This window comes from Typopeltis vanoorti, chromosome 5 (genome assembly GCF_054136105.1).
Source record: "Typopeltis vanoorti isolate ZY-2024b chromosome 5, IOZ_Tvanoo_1.0, whole genome shotgun sequence".
Lineage (NCBI taxonomy): Eukaryota > Metazoa > Arthropoda > Arachnida > Uropygi > Thelyphonidae > Typopeltis > Typopeltis vanoorti.
Genome location: NC_143553.1, coordinates 101,329,343 through 101,353,591, shown reverse-complemented (window position 1 = coordinate 101,353,591; position 24,249 = coordinate 101,329,343). Strand labels below are relative to the sequence as shown.

Below are 24,249 nucleotides of genomic sequence, written 5' to 3'. Positions count from 1 at the left end.
AGAGCCACATGTACATACCCAAAGAGCCGCATGTGGCTCGGGAGTTGCAGTTTGCCGACCCCTGATATAAACTATTAAATATTAGACTGTTTTGTCAGTTTTGAGTAAATTTTATTCATTTGTCTGTTTATATGACGAGCTATTTCAGAATACTACCTGGATATATTTTATTGAAATTTGGTATTTGAAATTCTTATACATTTATTGAGACATCTCAATTTTTTTTGTTTCATTTAGCATTTGGGAGGACATAAAGAAGCAAAAATTTGGTGAACATTATATATTACAATCACTTTACTCTAGATAATGAAATTTAACAACTTGGAGATTTAAGATGTATGTGTAGTTTAATCAAATCATTTTTATTGGTAAAATTTTTCAAAACTGCTTGAACTGGTATTAATAATTTCACACCAACTAAATGGAATTTAAAGACATCTGTTATTTAAGGTCTCTAAGTCTGTTATTTAGGATATGCTTAAATTTTTTTAAGTCGGTTTTGGTTTTCATTTCAATTTAACTATTTGTACTAATAGAATTAGAAACAAAGTTATGTCTAAAGCATGTAAGCCTATAAAACAGGTCAGAATATAAAATATATCACCACTTAATGAGATCTTTGAATAACATAAATTTGTTCTTTCTTTATTTATTTATTTTTTGGTTTAATTTTTTTTCCCTGCTTACGAAAGGTCAGTTGTACATTCAAGTATGGTGGGCTAACTGATTTTTTTAAATTATTTTTATTTTTATGTGTGTATATTGTGTGTATGTATTTTTTGTACAATTTTAAATTTATTTTTACATAATCTGGGAAACCCTGCTCTAGAGACCGAACAAAATTTTTTAAGCCACTTCAAACCTTCTTTAAGTGTGGTGGTTTGTCTCACACCAAGTGCTGAAATTCATCTCCCACCTAAGGACAAGTCCCTGGCCAGATTCAAACTCACAGCCTGTTGGTTGGAAAGCAAGTATGTAACTGCTTAGCCATCCAGGCTGGCCCTGAGTTCATTCATTTTAAAAGAATGAAGACGCAAGAATTGAATTTAACATAGGTTTAATGACTCATATATTTCATCTGCCACACCACAGAGAGATATCTTTGGTGATACAATATATGAACTGTAACATGCATCCAAGCAATGCATGTTCAAATTAGGAGTGATTAGATTGAAAATCTAAAAGTCTTGTGAGCTTCCTGGTGCCTTCTATGATGAATGCTGGTAGTTGGCTTTGGTTTTTGGGTAAAAGGTCTAAGAATTAAGTTTCCCTCATCTTGGAGAATTTCACACAATCATATTTATTGAGGTTAGGTGTTAAACCAACATAACCAACACACACAGACCCAGTGAAAATATACCATAATGAAATAATCACACTATATATAGACTGTGAGTGATTCTTAAGCTGAAGTCAAGTGCTCTAGTATCACAGGCTAAGTTATTGACTTACCACTTTCGTTCACCAGATATACAAGAAAACATAGCTTGCCAAATTTTGAAGAGTGAGTTAATCAATAAATGAAAGAATTAGACCAATCTGAAAATAGACAAAAGGCATCATTTCTGGTGGCTGCAGTAAGAAATGTCAGCTAAATTTACATGTGTACCCTGAAGAACAGATCGTTAATCAGTGCAGTGCAGTTTTTAAATTTGTATTGCACTGATGACAGGCATGGTACATCTTTTTCACTTACGGTACAGCGTAAACCATAAACTAAGAGAAAGAGAAATGCGTATTCCCATATGTTTGCATATAAAAAACAAAGTTTCACGTGACTCTTTGATGCATTTTTGACATTTTTTTAATCTGTTTTCTAGCTGGATCTGAATTGTCATCTGCATTTATTAGCACTTTTGATTACTTTTTTTTTTTTTTGCATTTATTAGCATTTTTGATTACTTTTTTTTTTTTCTTTAAATAAGTATAATTGAACTTTGCAGCATTCTTACTAAGAATGGATATTTATATATTATAATGAATCTTATTTTATTCAGGATAAGTCAGAAGGAATGTCATTGCTTAATTCTTTGGTTTTCAAAGCTTTTATTTTTGTTTTATTTATGTTACATTGTACATCAAGGCACCAAAGCATAAAACAGTTGTGGACAATTTCAAAATGTGTGCTTTTTTTGCTCTACCATGTGTGAAATATATGCACTTTATAGAATGAGAGATTTATGGGAGGAAAATGAAACTGGTGAGCAGGTTTGATGTGTGTTGAGAGCAAATGCCAGAAGTGTGGGAGAAGAATGATATTTTCCATTTTCCACCACTTCAATTTTCCACCACTTCAATTTTCCACCACTTCATTTTCCACCACTACAATTTTGCAGTATAACTGCAAAATTGTAGTGGTGGAAAATGAAGAGAATGACCAGATTGAAAATGGTAAAGGTGGCAAGCTTATGTTGAGTTCTCCATAGAACAACTGTGACATTGAGTGGTTCGAGAGATGCCTGGCATATGGCATAACACAGAAATGAAAGAAGTGAGAGATGCATCAGGAGAGAAAGCAGTGTATAAAAGAGTGCAATTGTGAGAATAATGGATTGCATTGATAAGAGAATTGCTTGAAGAGACTGTGATAAAATCGTGTTTCCCTGGAACCAAGATTAAAAATGTTAGGGATACTGTAAGGATCCAGTGAGTAAAGGTGAAAGAGATATTTATTTTTTGGCTGGTACAAGTGATCTAGCAACTGAAAAGTGTGGTATGTGAGAGAATATGAAAGAGTTACTAGTACATGCAAAAAAGAAGAGCAAGAAAGCAAAAGTTGTTCATCTTGCCACAATGTGATAGAAGCAAGCTGAGAAGGAACTCTATGATCATGAATGAATCAGTGTGCACATTGTTCATGAGGAATGGGGTGGAGTTTGTGGATGAGTGGAGCGAATTTGATGGAAGCAAGGATTTATATAAGGTGGATGGCTTGCATTCGAATGGATTTAAGGTCATGAGTCATGAGAAATTATTGTTCAGTGAGAATTCAGAAGTGTAGAGTCAGGGAAACTATAATGTTTACAGGAATGCTATATTCCAGGAGCTGCAAAGTAAATGTATATGGCATGTAAGAGTCTGTGTCCATATACATGTAAATGTATATGGCATGTAAGAGTCTGTGTCCATATACATGTAAATGTATATGGCATTCATTGGCAATACAGTAGGATCAGTGCAGATCGAGTAATATTATGGGTATTTCAACTATGGTGATATAGATTGGGAGAAGAAATGGTCACAGAGATTGAAGGAAATGGAATTTATACAGCTACTAAGAGATAATTACCTGAGAAAGCATGCAATGGAGGGTGACAGGAGGTTCGAGAGTGCTTGATCTGGTCATAGCTTCAGAGAACTTAACAGTGAACAATCTAGCTAGGCTGCCTCCTCTTGCATGACAATCTCCCAAGTCATGTAGTCTTGACTTGGGAGATTGTCATGCATGCAGAATTTTCTGGTAAATAGGGATATATACTAACTACCAGTAATTGTCTGGACACTTGAGCAGTTTACAATTGATACCAGCAGGTGAACCTTGGTATCGAGAATGTCCACCTTTGGCTTTGATCACCTCCTGTACCCTTTGAAGGAGACATCAGATGAAATTTGTTTCCATTCCTCCATCAAAGTAGTATTGAGTTCATTGACAGTTCAAGTACATGCTACTCTGGATCTCAATTGCTGCTCCAATTCATCCCACAGGTGTTTGATGGGATTCAGGTGAGAACTCTGTGCAGGCCAGGACAGTTGTTTAACACCTATCTCTTCATACCATTCCATAACAGCTGCAACTTTATGGCATGGGGCATTATCGTCTTCATAGTAACACAGGTCCATTCTATAAAAACTCCACAGTGTAGGCAGCACCTGATTATCCAAAATATCAAGGTACTGAGCTGCCTTCGTGGAACCAAGAACAACAACCAGTGGTCCCACTCCAAACCAACTGAATGCACCCCACACCATTACTCCACCACCACCAAACTTTACTGTGGGTACAATGCACTGTGGTAACAAGTGTTCACCAGGCTGCCTCCACACCTTGCCATCAGACTGGAAACAGGCGAACCTTGATTCATTGCCCCAGAGTACTGTTTTCCACTGGTCAATGGTCCAGTTTACACTCTTTGCACCAGGCCACATGAGCCGCCTTGTTCATGTTGTGATGTTTAGCTTGTGTGCCACTGCTCTTCCATGGAAACTCAGTAAATGGAGTTCTTTTCAGACAGTATTAGTGCTTACCATGGTGTTACTGGTGCTCTGGAACTCATTATGGATGGTCTGTGCTGATTGTAGCCTGGACATGCCACTCGTTTTACCACCTTCCTGTCTCTGTCAGTCATTTTTGGTAGTCCTGGGTGTTTTCCTGCACTAGTGATGACAGAACGTCTCCATTTGTTGATCACATCACCAACCAAATAATAAATTACACAATAACCACAGTAATTAACTTTAATGAAATGAAAGTACAGATATTTCGTACTGAAAATAACAGTATATCATTAGTGTGTAGAAACAAGCAAATCAAAGGAACGGGAATAAAAAGTACATACAGCAGTTGGTGGTTTACCAATTAAAACTATTACTATGTGCTAGAAATGAATATTAATAAATAATATTATTAAAAATATTATTAAAAACTATTTTTAATAATATGTCTCTCTCTCTCTCTCCCAAAATTTTGGGAGAGACAATCGTTCCGATTCAGATTTTGCTGATGTAAAAAGACTTTGCAACTTTCTTTGAAAAGGTGTTTATATTTAAACCTGCATCTAGGAGAAGACAAGTTTTATCCCACCAGATATTGTGTTTTAGTGTCAGTACTATGTTGTGCCAGACCAGACTTTTGAGGTTTCATGTATTCGATATAATATTGATGTTCATTAATTATTTTTTCCACAAAATGGCCTGTTTGTCCAAAGTATGTTAGATTACATTCACACAGTATCTGGTAAATGCCAGCTAATGATAGACACACCAATAAAGATTAGACACATCGCCAGTTGTTGATTTTGGATGCTCCAATTGAGCAGCAATGGCACATATGGGCATGCCACCAATGTGATAGCCCACAATGACACTTCTCTTGAAGTCACTGAGTTCACATCGTCACTTGTATTCAACTCCTATGATGAAATACTGCTTCCTACTATCTGCACACCAGTTTTTATGTTATTAACAAACCTGGACTGTTCCATAACTTCAAATAACAGGGGTATCTGGGCAATTATTGGCAGATAGTGTATGTGGAATTATAAAGCAAGTGATTATGACAAGCTGATGAACAAGCCTTGCCATGGTGTAAGAATTTGGAGGGTCAGATGTTTGCAGCACATAAGATGTGATCAAGGGATGTTTGAAGAAAGTATTAGAATGTATACCCCAAGTGTTAACAGGATAAATCAGGTATGAGTTAAATGAATGAATAGCATCCTTAAGAAGGAGTTGCAGGCAAAGAAAATATTGAAGATAAAGAGAAAAAGTGATCAGTACAAAGCACAGATAAGAAGGGTGTAAGTAAGTAACTAGGTAAGTAAGGCCAAAGCTAATTATGAGAGAAAGCCAGCTGATGAGGCCAAAAGAAACCCTAAAGAGTTCTTTTGCTATAGGGAAAGTGAAAGGAGAAATGACTATGGAAGGAAGAGTTTAAAAAAAGTGCTGACGGTGAGGAGGTCACAGAAGTAAACTATATAGTTGAGTTACTGAGTGATCATTTTACTAGGGTGTACCATGAAGGTGATAATATTGCAGTGCCAGATGTGACATTGATAGAAGGGAGAATAGAGGTTGAAAGAATTGATGGGGGTGTAGAATATAGCACAACCTCAGTATGAACATAACCATGGGATTTGATGGCATATCGGCTCATGTATTATGAGAATGTGCAAACTTCTCTGACCAAGTTTCTCTGAAGAAAAACTTTTCTGATTGTTTTGTGAAGAGTAGGTCTTGCCTTAGCAATTTGCTTACTTTTTATAATAAAGTGACAATAGAGTTGGATAAGGGAAATGGCTACTCAGTAATATCTGGACATTTTCAAAGGCATTTGACCAGGGCTGGGTTAAGACCCATAGAGGCCCTAAGCACTTAAAAGATTTTGGTGCCCCATATGTATATGTAATTCAAAATATAAACAATAATAAATCATAAAATAAATTTTTATTTTTCAAAATGAAACAAACTTATAAGATGGAAAATAATGTTTATTTTTGTATACTTCAACTTTATTTAGATTTGAAAAGTTTTCTCCTACTTTTTTTAATTGCAAAGTCTTTGATCAGATCCTCAAAATTAATCTTATGTAACACATCTACTTCTATTATTTGTAGAGATAAGGCATTCAACCTGCCTTGTTGCATAGTTGTTCTGATGGGATTTTTAATATACTTCAACTGAGAAAATGAATGCTCAGCTGAGCAATTTGTGACCATTAATGTTAAAAATATATGAAAGGCAATGTCTATATTTGGAAAGGCACACTCAATATTGTCTTCTACAATTATTTTATAAAGTTCAGCATGACTGAATCTTGTTTTTACATTTTTTGTTGCACTGAACTTATGGCGCACATATGAGTGAAACTGCTGAAGCACAGCTGAGAAATTAGTGTTCAAGTCCTCTTGGTGAGCATCAATCAGCTTTTGACAACACTGAGAATTACTTTCAATTTTAGTAAATGATGAAGTCACTGAAGTAGCATTATGTGGTAAATCACTTAGAAAAGAAAATCTCTCTGATATTTCTTTCTATATCTCTCCTCTTCTTCTCATCTCAGTTTCAAGTTTGTCAATAATTGTGTAAAAGGTGGTGATACGAAATTTATCTCTGTCATTCAAATATATTTCTGGAGCATCTCCGTCATTGAGTACCTTCTTTCTGATACGTTTGTGAGTTTGAGCTGCCCTCTAATCAACATCTGGTAGCACTTCCTTTGTAGCTGCTTCATATCTTTCAAATTCATTTCGTGAACTGCACAATTGTCAGCTAATAATCCATACAGATCTGCACATGTTTTTAAGTTGACATCCTCATTCTGTAGAACTTGGCTTACTCTATGAAAATTTTGCAAAATCTCATCCCAAAAATTCAACATAAAAACGAATTCTAGCTCTTGTATCTTATTTGCAATATTATCTGCTTCTCTTCTAGTGTCTCCCTTTTGTGACTGGTCTTCGGCTATACAGTCTAATGCTTCTAAAATTTGAAGGAAAGATTTCAAAATTGCTGCTGTTGACATAGCATGTGCCTCCCAATCTGGTATCAGAGAGGGATTTTAAGACATTTTCATTTCCAATACAACCTTTAAGAATTGTCCACCAGCTGGTTGAGGCTGAAGAAAAGGTATAGGGCAACCACACACTGTAGAGAAGAAATTAACCGCCTCTTGACAGCAGTCAACAGCACTTCGGCCTACCAAATTTAGTGAATGAGCTGCACAGGGCACATATATAGCAAACTTGTTTGTTTCTAAAATTTTTTGCTGTATCCCCTTATAACGCCCAGACATGTTAGCAGTGTTGTCATAAGACTGATCCCTACATTTTGAAAAGTTTAGCTGACAAACTTTACGTAAGTACTGCAACACCTGATTTGCCATTTCCTCACTGGTGTAGCTTTTCATTTCCAGAAAGGTTAAAAAGCATTCAATAGGCTCTCCATCTTTTAAGTACCTAAGTACAACATTTAACTGGTCGATATGTGACAAAGCTGGTGTTGAATCAACTGACAAACTAAAATAACCAGAAGATTTTACTTCATCAACAATAAGCACATGGATCTTTTGAGCCATCAGTTGAACGAGTTCCTCACAGGTGGCTTTGGACAGATAAGAAGGATTTCCTTTGCCACAATTTCCATATTTCGCAATGTGACCTGCTAAAGATGGATCAAACTGACTTATGAGCTCAAGCAGCCCTTAAAAGTTCTCATTTTGCAATGATCCAAATCTTTCTTCTGTTCCTCAAAAAGCCAAGCCACGTTCAGCTAACGTACGAATAACAGCTATGACATGCCTCAGGACATGTTCCCAATAATCACACTCTTCCTGAATTTGTTTTTCCAACTGTTGTCCCAACCCTACACCTTGTCTGCAAGTTAAGTATGTTAGCATAGAATCTCGGCGAGTAGTGCTTCTTTTTCATGTTGATCAATTACAATCGTATTTCACCAGTCACTGAAACCTTCTCTTGTAACAAAATGTGAGAAATTTTTAGGAGCAATCAGTTTACAAACAAAACAATAAACTGATCCCGTTGATGGTGAATACAATAACCACTCTCTCTTGTATTCCTCACCATTGGCTTTTGTCCTAACAAAAAGTTTCTGCGAACAGTATCTTACTGGTTTGCCACTACTGAGATGTGAGTAAGACTTGTCAAATGGCCCATTGTGGTGTTGACATTCACTGGGTCCACAAGCAGTCCAATAAGCCACGTCATCAGCAGAGAAATCAGGCCACAACCCTGGATCTTTTGCAGAATGAATCATTTCACCACCATCACCATGGCCCGCTAAACTTTCATTTTCAGCAATTATTTCAACCTCGGAATGTTTTGTAAAACAACTTGCATCAACATTTGCAGTAAAGATATCAAGAGAATTTACAGACAAAAGTGAGGTTAGTAGTGAGACATGCTAGATGAACCTGCTTGTGAACCTTGATGATTCCAACATCGTCATATTTTGATTTTGAAGTGATCAAAGTGGTATTTGTGTCCACTCCTGATGACGGAGATTGGCTCTGATCAGCAATTGGTATATAATGTTGTGGAACTTGTGTGAAGAAATCAGTCAGCTTTGCAGTCTTGGAATCTAATTCCAAAGTCTGCTCTAGTTTCTTTTTTGATAGTTTTCGCTTTTGTGCACCACTTAACTGAACACGTTTCATCCTTGTTCTTGGGATCTGTTAAATACAGAAATAAAAAGATTATTTTGTTGAATATTAGGTGGCAATCAACACAGTTACACATATCACAGGCAAAATAATACGAACAATTTCATTTTTGGCTTGCAGCTAAATCTTGTGCTTTCGTGCATTAATTAACTCTTATTTTAGCGGAGTCACACTTCTGCGACAGCTAGGCCTTTTACTGGAGATGCGTTTCTGAGACAACCATGTGATTTGTTTTATATTTGCTTCTGGAGCCTTTTATAAGACATAATTTATTAAAACAAGACCTAAAACAGACAGGAAAATAAAACATTAAATGGTTACGTTAATTATTACCAAGACATACAAATTTGGAGCTCCATGAGTCTTTGCTTGTCAAGTCCAGCAATTGTATTTCAAAATTATCCATGTCAATATCAAACGAAGAAAAATTTACTTCTTCACATTGGCATTAAGAGGATTAGTAATAAAAGTTAGAGTAGCTGTAGTACCAGAAAGCATTGTGAGCAATAATACGGTGTAAACGAACCATCATGCACGTGGTTAGAGTTTTATTAGGCCTTCTACATGTCATTATTTATTGAAACAACATAGGTAACAGTAATAAAAGATAAAAACAATGAAAAACTAATTAAACGGTAATTTTAATTAAATTCGTCATCTAACTAAAGCAGAAATTTGGTGGTGTCCCCCCCCCCCCCATGATGCCCTAAGCACGTGCTTATTTTGCTTAATGGTTAATCCAGCCCGGAGTGCTTAAGGGTCAAAGCTGTATAACTGAGAGAAGACCTCCACATAGCCTTTAAAGGAATGTGGAGAACTGACCAGGGCTTCTGACCTAATGTCCAATCCTCACCTTCTCGTGGTGCACCCTGTTGGATATCTACATGGATACTGAACAAACAAGGATGGGCTGGATATTTTGGGATTTAGCCGAACAAATTGTATTCTTATTGGTTAAACCAAAATACAAAATGATGGTACAACATCACAAAATGAAAGGCCCCCATTGTTTTCACCAGGGAACCAGGTGAACAGTTAAAAGTCAGCTACTGGAACAAAGCTGAAAACACACTCCAACTCAACATCACCATAGTTAAAGAACGGTATTATCAACATAAGAAGCCTGAATGGCAAAGAATGGAGCTAGCTGAAGAATTAGATAAGTACCAGATCGACATAATAGGGGTGACTGAAACAAAAAAGACAAAAACTGGTGAGATCTTTTTGAGCAATAAATACAAAATGTTATATTCAGGCAATGACAATCAAGGAAAAGGAGGAGTAGCCATAGTATTCAACACAAAATATGAGGCTAATCTTCTTGAATGTCAGGCATTCTCAAGTAGAGTAATGTGGGCAAATATGAGAATGGGGAACTGGACAATGAGACTTATTTGTGCCTATGCTCCCATAGAAGGTTCTACTAAGGTAGAAGTGGAATAATTTTTTGAGGCTTTAGAAAAAGCAACTGACACAATGAAAAAGGAAAATTTGATCCTTCTTGGTGATGTAAACAGCAATGTTAGAAATGATAAGCAGACATACAAAAATATTTAGAGAAAATTTGGAGTAAAGAGCAAAGTTAATGATAATGGCAAATATCCGTTGGATTTCTGTTCAGGACATGGATTGGTTATTACTAACACCATGTTCCTACATAAAAATGTGCACAAATTCACATGGAGAGAAGAGGGAAGGAATAAGAAAAGTCTCATTGACTATGTTATTGTTGATAGTGATGTTTTCTCCCTGGTGCAGGACACCAGAATATAGAGAGAATTTGAAATTGGAAGCGATCACTATTTAGTATTGAGCAGGATAAAATTGAATTTCATATTGAAAAGAATAACATGTAAGAAAGTTTTAAAGCGAATGAAAGTTGAGCATCTCTCAGATGTGAACTGTAGACTAAAATGCACAAAGATTATTGAAGAAAAATTGAAAGAGTTTGAGAACAGGAACCAAACCTTGGAGATTCAGTGGCAAGCCTTGAAGAAAAAACTGATTGATTCAGCTAGAGAGGCATGTGGTGAAGTTGTCTGCAAGGATAGAAAAAATAGAACTCCATGGTGGACACAGGAAGTTAAAGAGGCAGTGAAGGAAAAGAAGAAAGCATATCAAAAGTTCCTGCCAAATAAGTCAGCTTGTGCTCTTAGAGAATAGAGACAAATGTAAGAAAGCTAAACAGTGTGTAAAACTAGGTAAACAAAAGTCATGGGAGGACTTTGGCAAGAACATAAAAAATAAATATCAAGAAGGTGGCAAGATATTCTGGAGGTTGTTGAAGATGCTTAGAAATGGAAGGAAAGAATGCTGTAAAAGGAGTTAGAGATGATAAAGGTGAAATGAAAATGGGTGAAAAAGATATCCTTGAAGTATGGAGTAATTGATTTGAAAAATTGCTAAATGAAACAAGCAGTGATAGCACATTGGTAAAAAAACACTCAACAGGCATACAGTCAGGAATACATATCCATACTTGAAGTAGAAAAGCCATCAAAGGCTTGAAATGTGGAAAGGCAGCAGGAGTAGATGATATTTGACCAGAAATGCTGAAATATCGTTGTATAAAAGTCTTACAGTGGCTGCATAGTTCAGAATGCCTGAACAGAGGGACGAATTCCCGATGACTAGAGTGGAGCTCTCATATTACCAATATGTAAAAAGGGATATAAAACTGAATGTGAGAATTACAGGGGTATATCCCTACTGAGTGTTCATGGGAAGATATATGCAAGTATACTTGAGAAACAGTTGAGAAGTATTGTGGAAGAATAGCTTGATGAAGAATATACTGGATTCAGGCCAAATAGAGGCTGTCAGGACCAGATCTTTACTTTACAACAAATAGTGGAGAAATCATGGGAATATAACAAAGATCTGTATTTGGGTTTTGTCAATTTGGAAATGACATATGACAAGTGCCAAGAGAGAAGCTATTCGGTACGCTACAATTATATGGTGTCATTGGGGCATTATATCAAGCAGTACTTGGTCTTTATTTGAGTTTTAAGTCAGCAGTTAGAATTGAAGGAAGTACAGGAAAGTGGTTTAATGTTAAATCTGGTGTAAGACAAGGATGTACATTATCCCCTCTGATATTCATTATTTATATGGATCACATTATGAAGGAAAGTGGTATTAAACCTGATATCAAAATTGGAGATGTTAATGTCAGCTCTTTGCTTTATGCGGATGATGTTATACTTCTAAATAAATCAGCTACAAGTCTGCAAGATTCTCTGACTAAATTGAATAACTGTTGTAATAGATATGGTATGAAGGTTTGCAATAAAAAGACAAAGACAATGAAAATAAGCAGAATCATTGAAAATGTCAACTGTGTTGTGAATGGAGAACCTGTGGAACAAGTAAAACATTTCATCTACTTAGGCACGATTTTTAGTGAAGATGGTAAATTAAAAATGGAAATAGACAACAGAATCAACAAAGCTGGTATGCTAGGAAGTCAATTGAATAAATTCATATGGAATAAGAGAGAAATTAGTCGGAACACTAAATTAGCTGTATACAAGACAGTGTTCAAACCAGTTTTAACTTATGGATCTGAGAGCTGGGTCAGAAGTTAAACACTTGACCAAAGACTAGAGACTGCCGTTATGAGTTCTGAGAAAGATTAGAGGCATGAACAGATGGCTTCAATGGCAATATCATATTAAAAATGAGGATATTAGGAAAGAACTTGACATTGTCAGCATCAAGGAATGCTTTAGCAGAGCTAATCTCAGGTGGTATGGTCACTTAAACAGAATGGGCGAGGAAAGATTAGCAAAACAAGTGTTCTCTGCCAGTTGTGCAGAAAAACGACCCAGAGGAAGACCATGATATAGGTGAATTGATATGGTAGAAAAGTGCCTTAGCTGATAGAAATATAAGATCTGATAATGTTGGAGTCTTGACAAGTAACAGACTGATTTGGAGGGAAATTGTAGATAGGAAGTTAGTAATGATGCAAATTTTTCATGTAGTACTATCATATCCTGTACATCTCTCGGGGGGGGGGGGGGGGTACATGGCAGGAATTTGATGATGATTAATCCAGCCCTGCATTTGACAGATTCCACATAGAACTCTGTTGCATAAATTGGAGCAAATGGGGATGGTGAAGCTGGTGAGTTGAATTAGATGATCACTAATGGATAGTAATCAAAGATTGGTTTATGGAAGAGTTCAGTCCAGGAGAAGGCAAGTGACTGGTGGTGTACCACAGGACTCAGTACTTGGTCATCTGTTGTTTTTGTACATCAGTGATGTAGGAAATTATTTGACAGGAAATATTCAGTCCTTTAGGCCACCCCCCCCCCCACTCATCTTTGCTTTCTGAATCGATTATCCTATTCAATATTTTTGCTTGAGTGACCAGCTTCTGCACTTAGTCATTCTCACTCACTCATCTCATCTCATGAATGCTTTCATATAAACTCACTTGCTTCCACCCTAATTGCTTAAATTTTCCTGAATTTGTGCTCCAGTATGCTTGGCAAATAAAGCTGTCTCTAGACACCTAACACCAAAACCATTTAGATGCAGTCCATCAGCATTGTACATATCCTTCTTTCTGTCAAACAGAGACCACAGATCTACAAATTCTACTTCTATCCTTCCTTTTGCACAACCTATGTATAGACTCTTTAGCTAGCAATGCCCTCATCCTCCTTCTTAGTTCACCTCTATCATAGCATGGGAGGAGATTTACAATATCCGCCTTCTAACAACTCCTTTACATCATCCCCCCCCCCTCATAGAATACTTCTCACCTCTCAAATCATTTGTGCCAACCGAGACAATAATTTCCTTCAATCCACCTTTTTGCATCTGAATTGCATGACTAATTGTGAATTTTTGCACCAGGGAAACACACTTTTGTTACACTTTCATTAAGTACTCCCCTGATTATTGAGTCTCCATAAATTATTTTCTGCTTAACACATTTTTCTTTTCTGTTCTCTCAGTCTTTAATAATAATACTACTTTGGACTGCCTGGTTTTTTCTCTTGCCGCTTCTACAATGTTTCAATTTCGAGCTTTGTCCTGTGAAGGATAACATTCGAGCATTCTATTTCTTTATTAATGTCCATTTCATTCTTCTCTTTTTTCTCGGCCACATATGTGACATTAATAACATTTTCGGTACTGTCCACTTTACTAACATTTACTGCGTTTTTGTCACCTAATAGGCATTCACTTTTGTAGCATTTAATACACACTCTCCCTTCTGTTTCAATTTCTTTCCATGTATCCGTTAATTTTTCAATGAATATATTTCACACACTGTACTGCACAAAATTCAGCAAATTCAAATCACCGAATGACGTGGTCTTTGTCAGCATTGTTCTACAGATTTTGTCGTCTCCATACTGACAAAATCTTGTTAATACAAAAAAAAAAAAAAAAACAGGCTTGCTCACAAACTAAAAAGCTCAATCAATCACATGCCCATTTAAAACAAAAACTAATAAGTTAACCTAATAATTTCAACTAAAATACAAAAAGTTATTTATCTCTCAGGTTAATCCACTCTACACGCTCACGCACGCGCACACACACACACACACACACACACACACACACACACACACACACACACACACACAATATGCCACCTAACATAGAGTAAATAGTTTTGCCAAGATTTTGTATATCATTTCCCTACTTGCTTTTAGAAGTTAAGCTATAACTGCATCCTCACCTGTAGTTTTTCCATTTTGCAAGTTTTGGATGCTTCACATAACATTCTCTGGGAGAATCTGTGGCATTTCAGTTATTTCATAGTTGTCTTCTCCATTTGATTCATTATCCTGATATAATATTGAGTAAAATTCTTCAGGTCTTTTTATTGTAGCATATCTTTTCCTGGTTATGATTCCATCTCATATTTTGACTACAGCCATTGATTTATTGCTGTTTATTAATTGTTGTTTGGCATTTTTGAGACTACGGCTGTCTTTCATTGTTTGTTGTATGAATTTACAATTGAATTTTCTTATTCCTTCTGTGATACATTTTCCGATTGTTTTTCACAGTTCCAGGCTATCCTGTTTTATTCTGTTTATTATCTGCTTGTTTCATTTCACTTATTTTCTTCATAAGCTGTTTTGTCTGTTCCAAAATTTTGTTTTGTTTTTGTTTTGTGGTACTATCTATTTCAAGTGAGCATTACTTTCTTTTGTCATGTTGGAATATATTTTTTTAATATTGAGTTTGTGTACATGTATGCTTTGCTTTGATATTCTAAACATTTTCTTCTTTCTTTTTGACAATTTATTTGAATCTTTCTGCATACCATACAATGATCACTTCCAATATTGAAGGTGTTGATAACAAAATACTCCTGAAAGATGTTTTTCTTATTGCTGAGGATAAAGTCAATTTTGCCAGTTTTTCCATTTGAACTTTTCCATGGCCACTTCCTATGTGTTTTTGTCTTGAAAAAAAAAACAATCTATTATGTAAGGTTCTCTTTTTCTGCAAATATTATTAATCTTGCTCCTCTATCATCTCTCATGCCACATCCAAAATTTCTCATCGAGCTTTCATCTGATTGTTGTATATCAGTTCTGGCATTAAATCTCCAATTGCAATTTTTACATATGAGGTGGGGGCACTGAGAAGTTCTGATAATCACCATGAAGGAAAGGAAGAATGATGTAACTTACACACTATTCTGCATATTCCCCTTGAAGTGTTATACACTTGTTACAACACTACTGCATCATTTGCAATCCTCTGTGAAAAAAGTCTCATCAGAAAATATTATTTTTGTTCTAGGTGTTTCAGAACTTCTCATTTACCCCCTCATACACATAATAACAGTAGAAAAAAAACTTTTTAATGATAATATCCCACAAATGAAACTAACAGTCCATTTCATTGTAAAAGACAAGCATTCAAACAAGAATGTTTAGCAATCAGCTAACTGTTTAAAAGTTTAATTTTGCCTGCTATAAAAACCAAGATTCATACGCAATTAACTGCAATAACTCTTAAGGGGAAACGACTAATAAAAAAAAAATGCAAATTATAGCTGCAAAGAATAAACATTTTTGGCATTGATTATCTGTTATATCATTACTAAGAAAAGCACCCAGCAGCTGCATGTTTTCATATAATCTTAGAATAAAGTGTAAGATAATGATGGCCAATTCAGTAGCAGTATTATATATGAAAATATTTATAAAAAAAAGACAGGAGAAAGAAACAGAATATCTGTGAGAGAATGAATGGAGTGAATCAGTATATATAGTTGATAGTGAGTAGTGTATGTGCGTGTCTGCACAAATACTCAGTAATCTCTCAATTATCTGAACATTAATTATCCAAATCTTCATTTAAGCAGTAAATGGGTTAGCATGTCATTTGATGCCTGGTACAAAATTATTTCAACTAATTGACCAATAAATCAATTTAACAACATGTTTGGATAATTGTCAGATCATTGCACCCATCCACCCACTCACACATATATACTTTGTTTGCATATAATTTTTTCATATGGTTATAATTGTTGATTGTATATAGATAAATATTGGGATTACCTGAAGACAAGAGCTAGAAAACTAGGAGGAGACTATACCTGTAAACTTCCCCAGTATTCCAATACTGTATGTGCTTGCAGTTTGAGATTAATGACCAGAATATGTTCTGTATTGACTTAAACAAAACAAGCAATGAACAAGATCCCTTCTTTGACATATATCTCAAGAACCAAGATGAATAATAAGTCATCCTAGTTTAATCCCTGTTTGTTTCATATAGTGAAGCATCACTAGAAAAATGGAAAAACTTGAAAGAGACCAGATACAGGTTCCTCACATCATGGATGGGAATCGAACCCAGGTCTTCATATATACTGAAAGAGGCTCTCAACCATAAGATGATTTATTCAGACAGTGGTGATCAGATAAGGAAGGAGTAGCTGTAGTAATGAACATTAACCTCCCAACCGGCCATGACGTCTATAGACGTCGAGATAAATCTGGATATGAAACTCTAAAACCCATTGAATAACATGGATAAGAAGTGCAATTTGATGTCACTATTTCATCCACATTGGCCGGTAGGGAGGTTAAACATAATGAAAATCATATTGAGTGGGAGCCATTTTAAGTAGAGTGATGTAGGCAAATTTCAAATTGGGAAATTTGAAAGTGTAGTTTTATTATTAGATTAAGTTGTAGCCTACTTACTGAACCTGTTCAAAAACTTAAACATATAATCTTGGGCCTTCCAGGATTTATGGGTTAGCAAAAATCTGAAAACAGAACGTACCTTTGAGATGCATAGTGGACAATATTGGTTCCCCTACTTATAAAGTGGCCAAACATTTAGTCAATGAACTCTCTCTCATTACTTGTCTCACTTCTTCCCATGTTAAAAACTCTATGTACTTCAAGTTTTGCCTCTCAGATATGATTCTTAAAGATACTGATATCATGATCAATTTTGATATAGCTTCCATATCCCTAAAAGAAACCTCAGAACTCATTCATACTCTTTACCCTTCTCTCCCCCACTCCTCCCAACATATGAGTTCACTACATAGTCATATTATGGTTTTGAGAAAGGCAAGGCAGAGTTTACGACTGTATTTTCAAAATTTTCCATGAAGAGATTTGCAAGATGGGGGAGGTCCATAGCTATGGACAGTCATGCTTTCTTGCTCTTTTATGTGGCTGGGAAAAAAAAGCCTATTATTGTTATTATTGATGACCTGTTCTATATTTGGCCCAAGTGGGGATATCTTAGAAACGTTTTTAGCACACCTCAACAGCCAACACTTGAGGATCTGTTTCATCATTGAAAAGGAAAACAATAACCTGCTCATTCTTGACATTCTAGTTACCCTATCCAGTGTATCCTTATTCTTTTTGTTCTGCAGAAAACCACGTATAGTGGAAGGTACATCCACCATCTGTCACACCACTACTCTTCCTTGCAGTATTGTGTTACGAAAACTTTAGCAAATAGAGCTAGAACCATCTGCTTAAATTACTTAGACCTCTTCACTGAAATTAGTTACATTAAGGATACTTTTTAGCTGCTTCTCACTTCCCAAAATCAACAGAGCTCTCTTTCCATCCTCCAACCATTCCCCCCCCTCCAAATCACAACATAAAAAATTATTTGCCATCTATGTCATCCAAGGCATCCCAGAAAAAATTGCATCCATTCTTGAAGGGTATAACGTACAGACTTCTTTAAGCCTTTGCAAAAAATTAATTTTCCTTATCCTCTTGACAAAAGATTTTCTCCACCATGTAGACCATCCTGGGGTCTACAGTATCCTTTGTTCCTGCAAACTTACATACTTCATCCAAACTGGAAATATCCTTCTAGAAGAACAGAAACTATGCTCATCATTTGCACTGGTGGGGGGAAGTCATTTTAGGGTTGCAGGCCATTCCACAACAGATCACTGGATTCAGTAGGGGGAAGGAAACTCCCTCTTATATGAAAACAGATTTAAATCAGAGAGACTGTTTATGTAATCTTCCATAGCACTACAACAATCACCACACTTAAATTCAGCTACATCACATTACCAAAAATATTCAACGTCATCATTTGGAGAACTTCAGCAAGTGTCCATTGCAACATCCATTGAAGGTGCTAGTTAGAAGTGTTGGAGCTTGCCTTTTATATTGTCTGTTTGCTTACTAGTTTTCATGTGTTTATTATATTTCTTTGTGTCTGTGAAGATGCCTTAGTGACCAAGGTGAAATTTTGGCTTAGTATTCTAATTAGCTAAATAAATTTAGTTAATTTATTAGCTTTATGTGTGTGTGTTTTCTCCACTAAACATCAACATGAGTGATAATCATTTCTAAACATCCATACCAGATGAGGTTTTATTAATGAAATTCTACAATAATTCATCAGTAATATGAATTGTTCAGTAAACAGCAGCCAGTGTATATTTTTGCTGAGTATCAGATTCCCTTCTCTTGAAACAGGGAGTTGAGCATCTCATGATTTGACGGATTGTGATTCAGGTCATTGCATCACATTAACATCCAGACTTGCAATGAAATTGCAAGTTTGGATGTTAACGATTGTCTTTACATGGTAGATGGATTTCTTCACCTAGAGTGAGACTACCATATACTTGTTGAAGGACTGAACTGGCATGAAAAATTCCAGATCCCTGTTTGGTCTCTTGAATAGGCTTTTGGATCATCTACTATTGGCCCACCCAGTAGTACTAATCCATGATAAGTTTACAGAATTTTTGTGTGTGCGATTCATATAAACTCTGCTACTAAAGGATTGGCTTTTCTACACAAATATATTCATTTGTTATAAATTATATAGTTTGTTTCCATGTGGTTTCTCTTATAGATAAAAGAAAATCTATCAAATTCTTCTTCTTTTTTTTTTTTTTTTACTTTTAGACTAAAGTTAAGTTTGATACATCAAAGTTAAATTTGTATTTGTACCAAAGAAAATGGTTACATTTTGGACCAACATTAACCATGCTACCAGCCAAGACGCCTATAGACGTCAAGGTTATCATGGATGCGAAGCGCATATTAAAATTGTAATACCATTTGATATTACATTGAAATATAGGATGGATATGAAGCGTTTGAGGATGCGTATTTGATCCACAATGGCCGGTAAGGTGGTTAATGCACAATCTGAAAATTTGTCCCTTCAGCTTTGTATTAATTGGATTCTGTTCATGAGATTTCTATTATAATTGCTTTAATTCACTGTAATAACCATTGAAACATTTGTCACTGTATGCATATTCTGTTGTACTCTAAACTTTCAAAATTGGTTAAGTTTTGTGATTATATCTTACTCTAATATTTTAATTCAAGTTAAAATAATGAATTTATCAATTGATAATATGATCTTTATAGGTCTTCAGATTGTCTTTAACTTAGATGAGGTTGCATTTATCCAGAATCTGGTGTTTTACATTGAATCTTCTTACTGCATTCCAGTAAGTTTCTAGGATAATTTTATTTTGGTGCTTAATGCCTTTTATTTGAATAATTTATGACATCAATTTTAGATGATAATTATTCTTAATACCTGTGTCATCACTTAATGATATTCCCAAATTAAGAATGGAAGGTTTCCTATAAATTCTGTGATGTGTATAGACTATCAAAATTTGAATGATTAGTTATTATTATGACAAATGCTTATTATTGCACAGGCACCACCATGGAGCCTGAAGACTCATCATGGGAGACTAAATTATCCACACAGTATCTATCATATATCTCCTTAAATCCATTAACAGACAAAGCACTCATAACTGACTCTGGCAACCCATTCCATTCATTCTCAAATAAAAAAATCTAGTCTTTATACCCTTGCTAATGACACTCTTACCCAAATTCCAGGAATACCTTGTCTTGAATCTTGTCCTCCCTCCCTTTAGCCAGGTGCTGAAATATTTCCTCTCAGTAACTTAAATGTTTCTGTTATATTCTCTCATATCATATTTATTCTTTGTCTGTGTGTCTTCCTTTGGTATGCTTGCATGCACATGCTTAGTATATTTCTTTGTGTGCTGAAGATGCCTTGGTGACCAAAACAAAATATTGGTGTAATAATCTAATTAGGTAAATAAATTTAATTATTTAATCATTTATCTCTAGAGGTATGTTTTCTCCAGTAAACATTTAACATGAGTAATAATCAACTTCTAAGCATCCATACCAGAGTAGCATTAGTTAAATTCTTTTGGGTTAGCTTGCACAACCAATTTTTTTGTACTCTGATTTAGCTTTCCTTACAATACTCATAACTTTTTAGCCTTTATGTATTTCATAACCCCCTCTCATCCTTATTTGATGATATTCCTTCCACAACCTCTTCTTATGGATCTCTTGCTTAATAATGTTGCACATCCATTTTACTCTCACCCTGTTTTGTTCATCAAACTCTATGGACATATCCAGATATTGCATCATAAAACTGATTTTCAAACACTTCTCATGCACTGCAAATATCCTTCCAATTCAGTAACTGGCACCATGGAATCAAAAGTACTATTCTCCTGAGTTTGTCATAATTTCCAGCTTTGTGATTCAGCATGTAACTTTTCCTAATTTGAATAGTCTTACACTTTGCTACCTTCTAGGTTACTCTGGCACAATCTGTCAACAGCTGGTGGTAAAACAGTCATATCCTTCTGATACTATGATCAAATTTAACACTCTTTGACATTGAGTTCCTTCTTCACATGCTGGCTTGAGAGAATGTTTTTTAAAGAGCTCAATAAATTCTCCTTCATTTGCATCATGGGTTTTCTCTGCTACCCAATCAATGTTCAGATGATTAAATTTATTGATAACAATTATTCATTTAGTATCCATAAAGGTAATTTGGCTGTGTATTTTATCTTCCCCAACAACTAAATCACAAGATTGGGGAAGTTGTTCAAATTCACTACTACGTGGAAAACATTATTACTGCCAGTGTTTTTTTTTTTTTTTTTTTTTTTGTAAAACAATAGGTACCAGTCGTCATTCTGTTCTTATATTTTTACTTCATAATGTGATAATGTTTTTTGGAATATGAACAGCAATTAATATATAGCACACAGTTTATTGTAAGAAATAAGTAAGATGTACCCTTTTATTTTTTAATAAAAGTTATATATAGCAAATATCTTAATTTATTTGCTATATATAACTTTTATATATAGCATATATATATATAACTTTTATAATTTGCAGACAAATTATGGAAAACTACAACCGTGTTAGAATTAATTACTTTAATTTCCAATTTTTTGACCTTCATATTAAGGTCATTCATCTGAAGTATACACACACACACACACACACATACACACACATATATATATATATATATATATATATATATATATATATATACACACAGATACAAGCTATGTTACATTTCAAGCAGTATGCCAAAGAAGCAATGATTTGATCAGCCGTTATTCTACTGGCCTGACTTCTAGTGGAAAAATAAAAACTACATCAAAAGTGAGATTCTATTTATAACATCATCAGAGAACAAATTCATATAGATAGTTTTATTACAGTACAAGTGATGTCCTAATTTAACATGAGAGTTGTTATATTAGAGCTAAGATCCTGGATTACTTGCTGTCCTATTTATAATTAACTCTTAGATGAAAAGATTATGTGGGTCATGTGCCTTCCATATTTTCTTGGGATTTTTAGACCATAATTATTGTTAAAATTAGGGTGGTAGATAAGAATTTCACAGGCCTCCTTAAATTTACGTTCATGCCACGTTTTTGTGTGATATAAATAACAGGTGCCTTTCCAGTTAATTCTATGTAGTGTATTCAGGGCATGATCAGAAAGGCCAGATTTTCCATAGTTATTATATTTAATATGCCATTTATGTTCCTTTTTTTGGATAGGAATTGTGCATCCTGTTTCACCTATATAGGGCAAATTACTGGTCCAACGAATACAGTATACTAGCAAAATATTACTGAGTTTAATAGATGTATTTTTCCTCTTGGTGTTGGTTATACCGTTAAGCATTATTATGAGTAGTATTATATATTTTTTTTTTTATTACAAATTATGAAAAATATTTTGGCAGAGGACAGGGAGGAAGGAAAGTTCATTTGTGAAAGTGTCCTGCTTTTGTATCAGATAGCATGTCAGTAGTAATTAACATTGCATGAGTAAGGAATTCTGAAAACACTAGGAAGAAGTCAAGGATAAATTATATCTTCAATGAAGAAAACTTGTTTCTTAATCTGAGAAAAGTAAGTGGAATAATTGAATTTTTTCGTATGTGAAATTTTTCGAGTGACATCTTTTACATATGAAATGGCTTCTTTAGTTTGTCATACTTTCATCATTTTTTTTAAATATTATTAATGGTTGATATGTTGCAACCATTTGAAGAAAGATCTGTTTTTGCACATTCATGTTCAGGAGCTAAAAGCTCTGCATATGATAAAACAACATGGACTAGATGGGTAAAGATAACAAATTTTTGGTCAGATGGGTGGTGAGAGTCAGTATGGATATATCTTCTAGTAAAAGTCGATTTTCTGTAGATGGGAAAACTTAATGATTCATTTAGGAAAGGTGATGCATTGAGAGAATCCAAAAAAAGTAGGATTTTTATTTCTTTTTCCAGCGGTGAATTTGGTGATAAATATTATCTTACTCTGAAAGATTTGAAATTTATTTGGAGACCAGGCCAGATGCCATATAAATTATGTATTAAATCACACAAAACACTGGGTTGGAGAAATGTACTTTTAAGATTAATCATCTAGACATATCCTCTGTATAAAATAACCAGAAGGTACAATGTAACAAAATCTAAGTTTATTAATATCAAAAGCGTGCTTTTACCAGGAGATATGTTCATGTGGACTCTTACCATCCAGAACAAATCTTGGTATTTTTTTACAATGGGGACCATTTTGCTTGCACCAAGATCTTTTAGTGTACCAATTTGATCACATAAGAACTGTTCTTCAAATAATGGTTACGGTATACCATTAACAAAAATATAAGAAAATATATGTGCAGATAAAATTCATCAGATATGAAAAACAAATATCTTTTTCCTTGTATAAAATTTTTCTGGGGACAAAAAAAAGCTGACATTCTAAAAAAAAAAAAAAATCAGTTCCACTTCATTTTCTCAGATAAGAAACTGAAAAAGGGAAATAAAACAATGAGAATTACAAAGAAATTTCTCTATTGAATGTTCTGGATAAGATTTATGCAAGCATACTTAAGAAGCTGCTAAGAAAAATTATAGAAGAGAAACTTAGAAAACAATCTGATTGTTCTCCAAGAAACCCAGAACATCAGAATGATAATCACTTTAAGACAGAAGTTGAGAAATTATGGGAATATAAAAAAGTTCTTTTCAGGAAGGCCTCATTTTATGAAGGGATTAGGTGCTCAGCCCACAATTTGTAAAGTGAATCATTTCTAAACTGAGGTCAAATTATAATGTATTTAAATAAGATTGATTCCTTGTATATGAATGACTTTCACAAATGACTCTTTTCCACCAGCTTCATTTATTTCATTAAACAATGATTCTACTTTTTATGTGATTACTGCTTGAGTTGCAGGAATGTTATTTTGATTCTGTTCTGGATAAGATTTATGCAAGCATACTTAAGAAGCTGCTAAGAAAAATTATAGAAGAGAAACTTAGAAAACAATCTGATTGTTCTCCAAGAAACCCAGAACATCAGAATGATAATCACTTTAAGACAGAAGTTGAGAAATTATGGGAATATAAAAAAGTTCTTTTCAGGAAGGCCTCATTTTATGAAGGGATTAGGTGCTCAGCCCACAATTTGTAAAGTGAATCATTTCTAAACT

The 24,249-nt window shown here is 34.7% G+C and overlaps 1 protein-coding gene across 4 annotated transcripts in view; it reads left to right on the top strand.

The window, feature by feature from the left end:
- The window catches only part of LOC150106691 (putative phosphorylase b kinase regulatory subunit alpha), a 745,167-nt gene that overhangs the window by 55,348 nt on the left and 665,570 nt on the right, over positions 1–24,249 (top strand). For all 4 annotated transcript variants that reach the window (XM_090393281.1, XM_090393285.1, XM_090393284.1 and 1 more), the window contains exon 5: positions 19,783–19,865. In XM_090393281.1, coding sequence (XP_090249407.1) covers positions 19,783–19,865 — 83 coding nt within the window. The remainder of the gene's footprint in view (positions 1–19,782; positions 19,866–24,249) is intronic.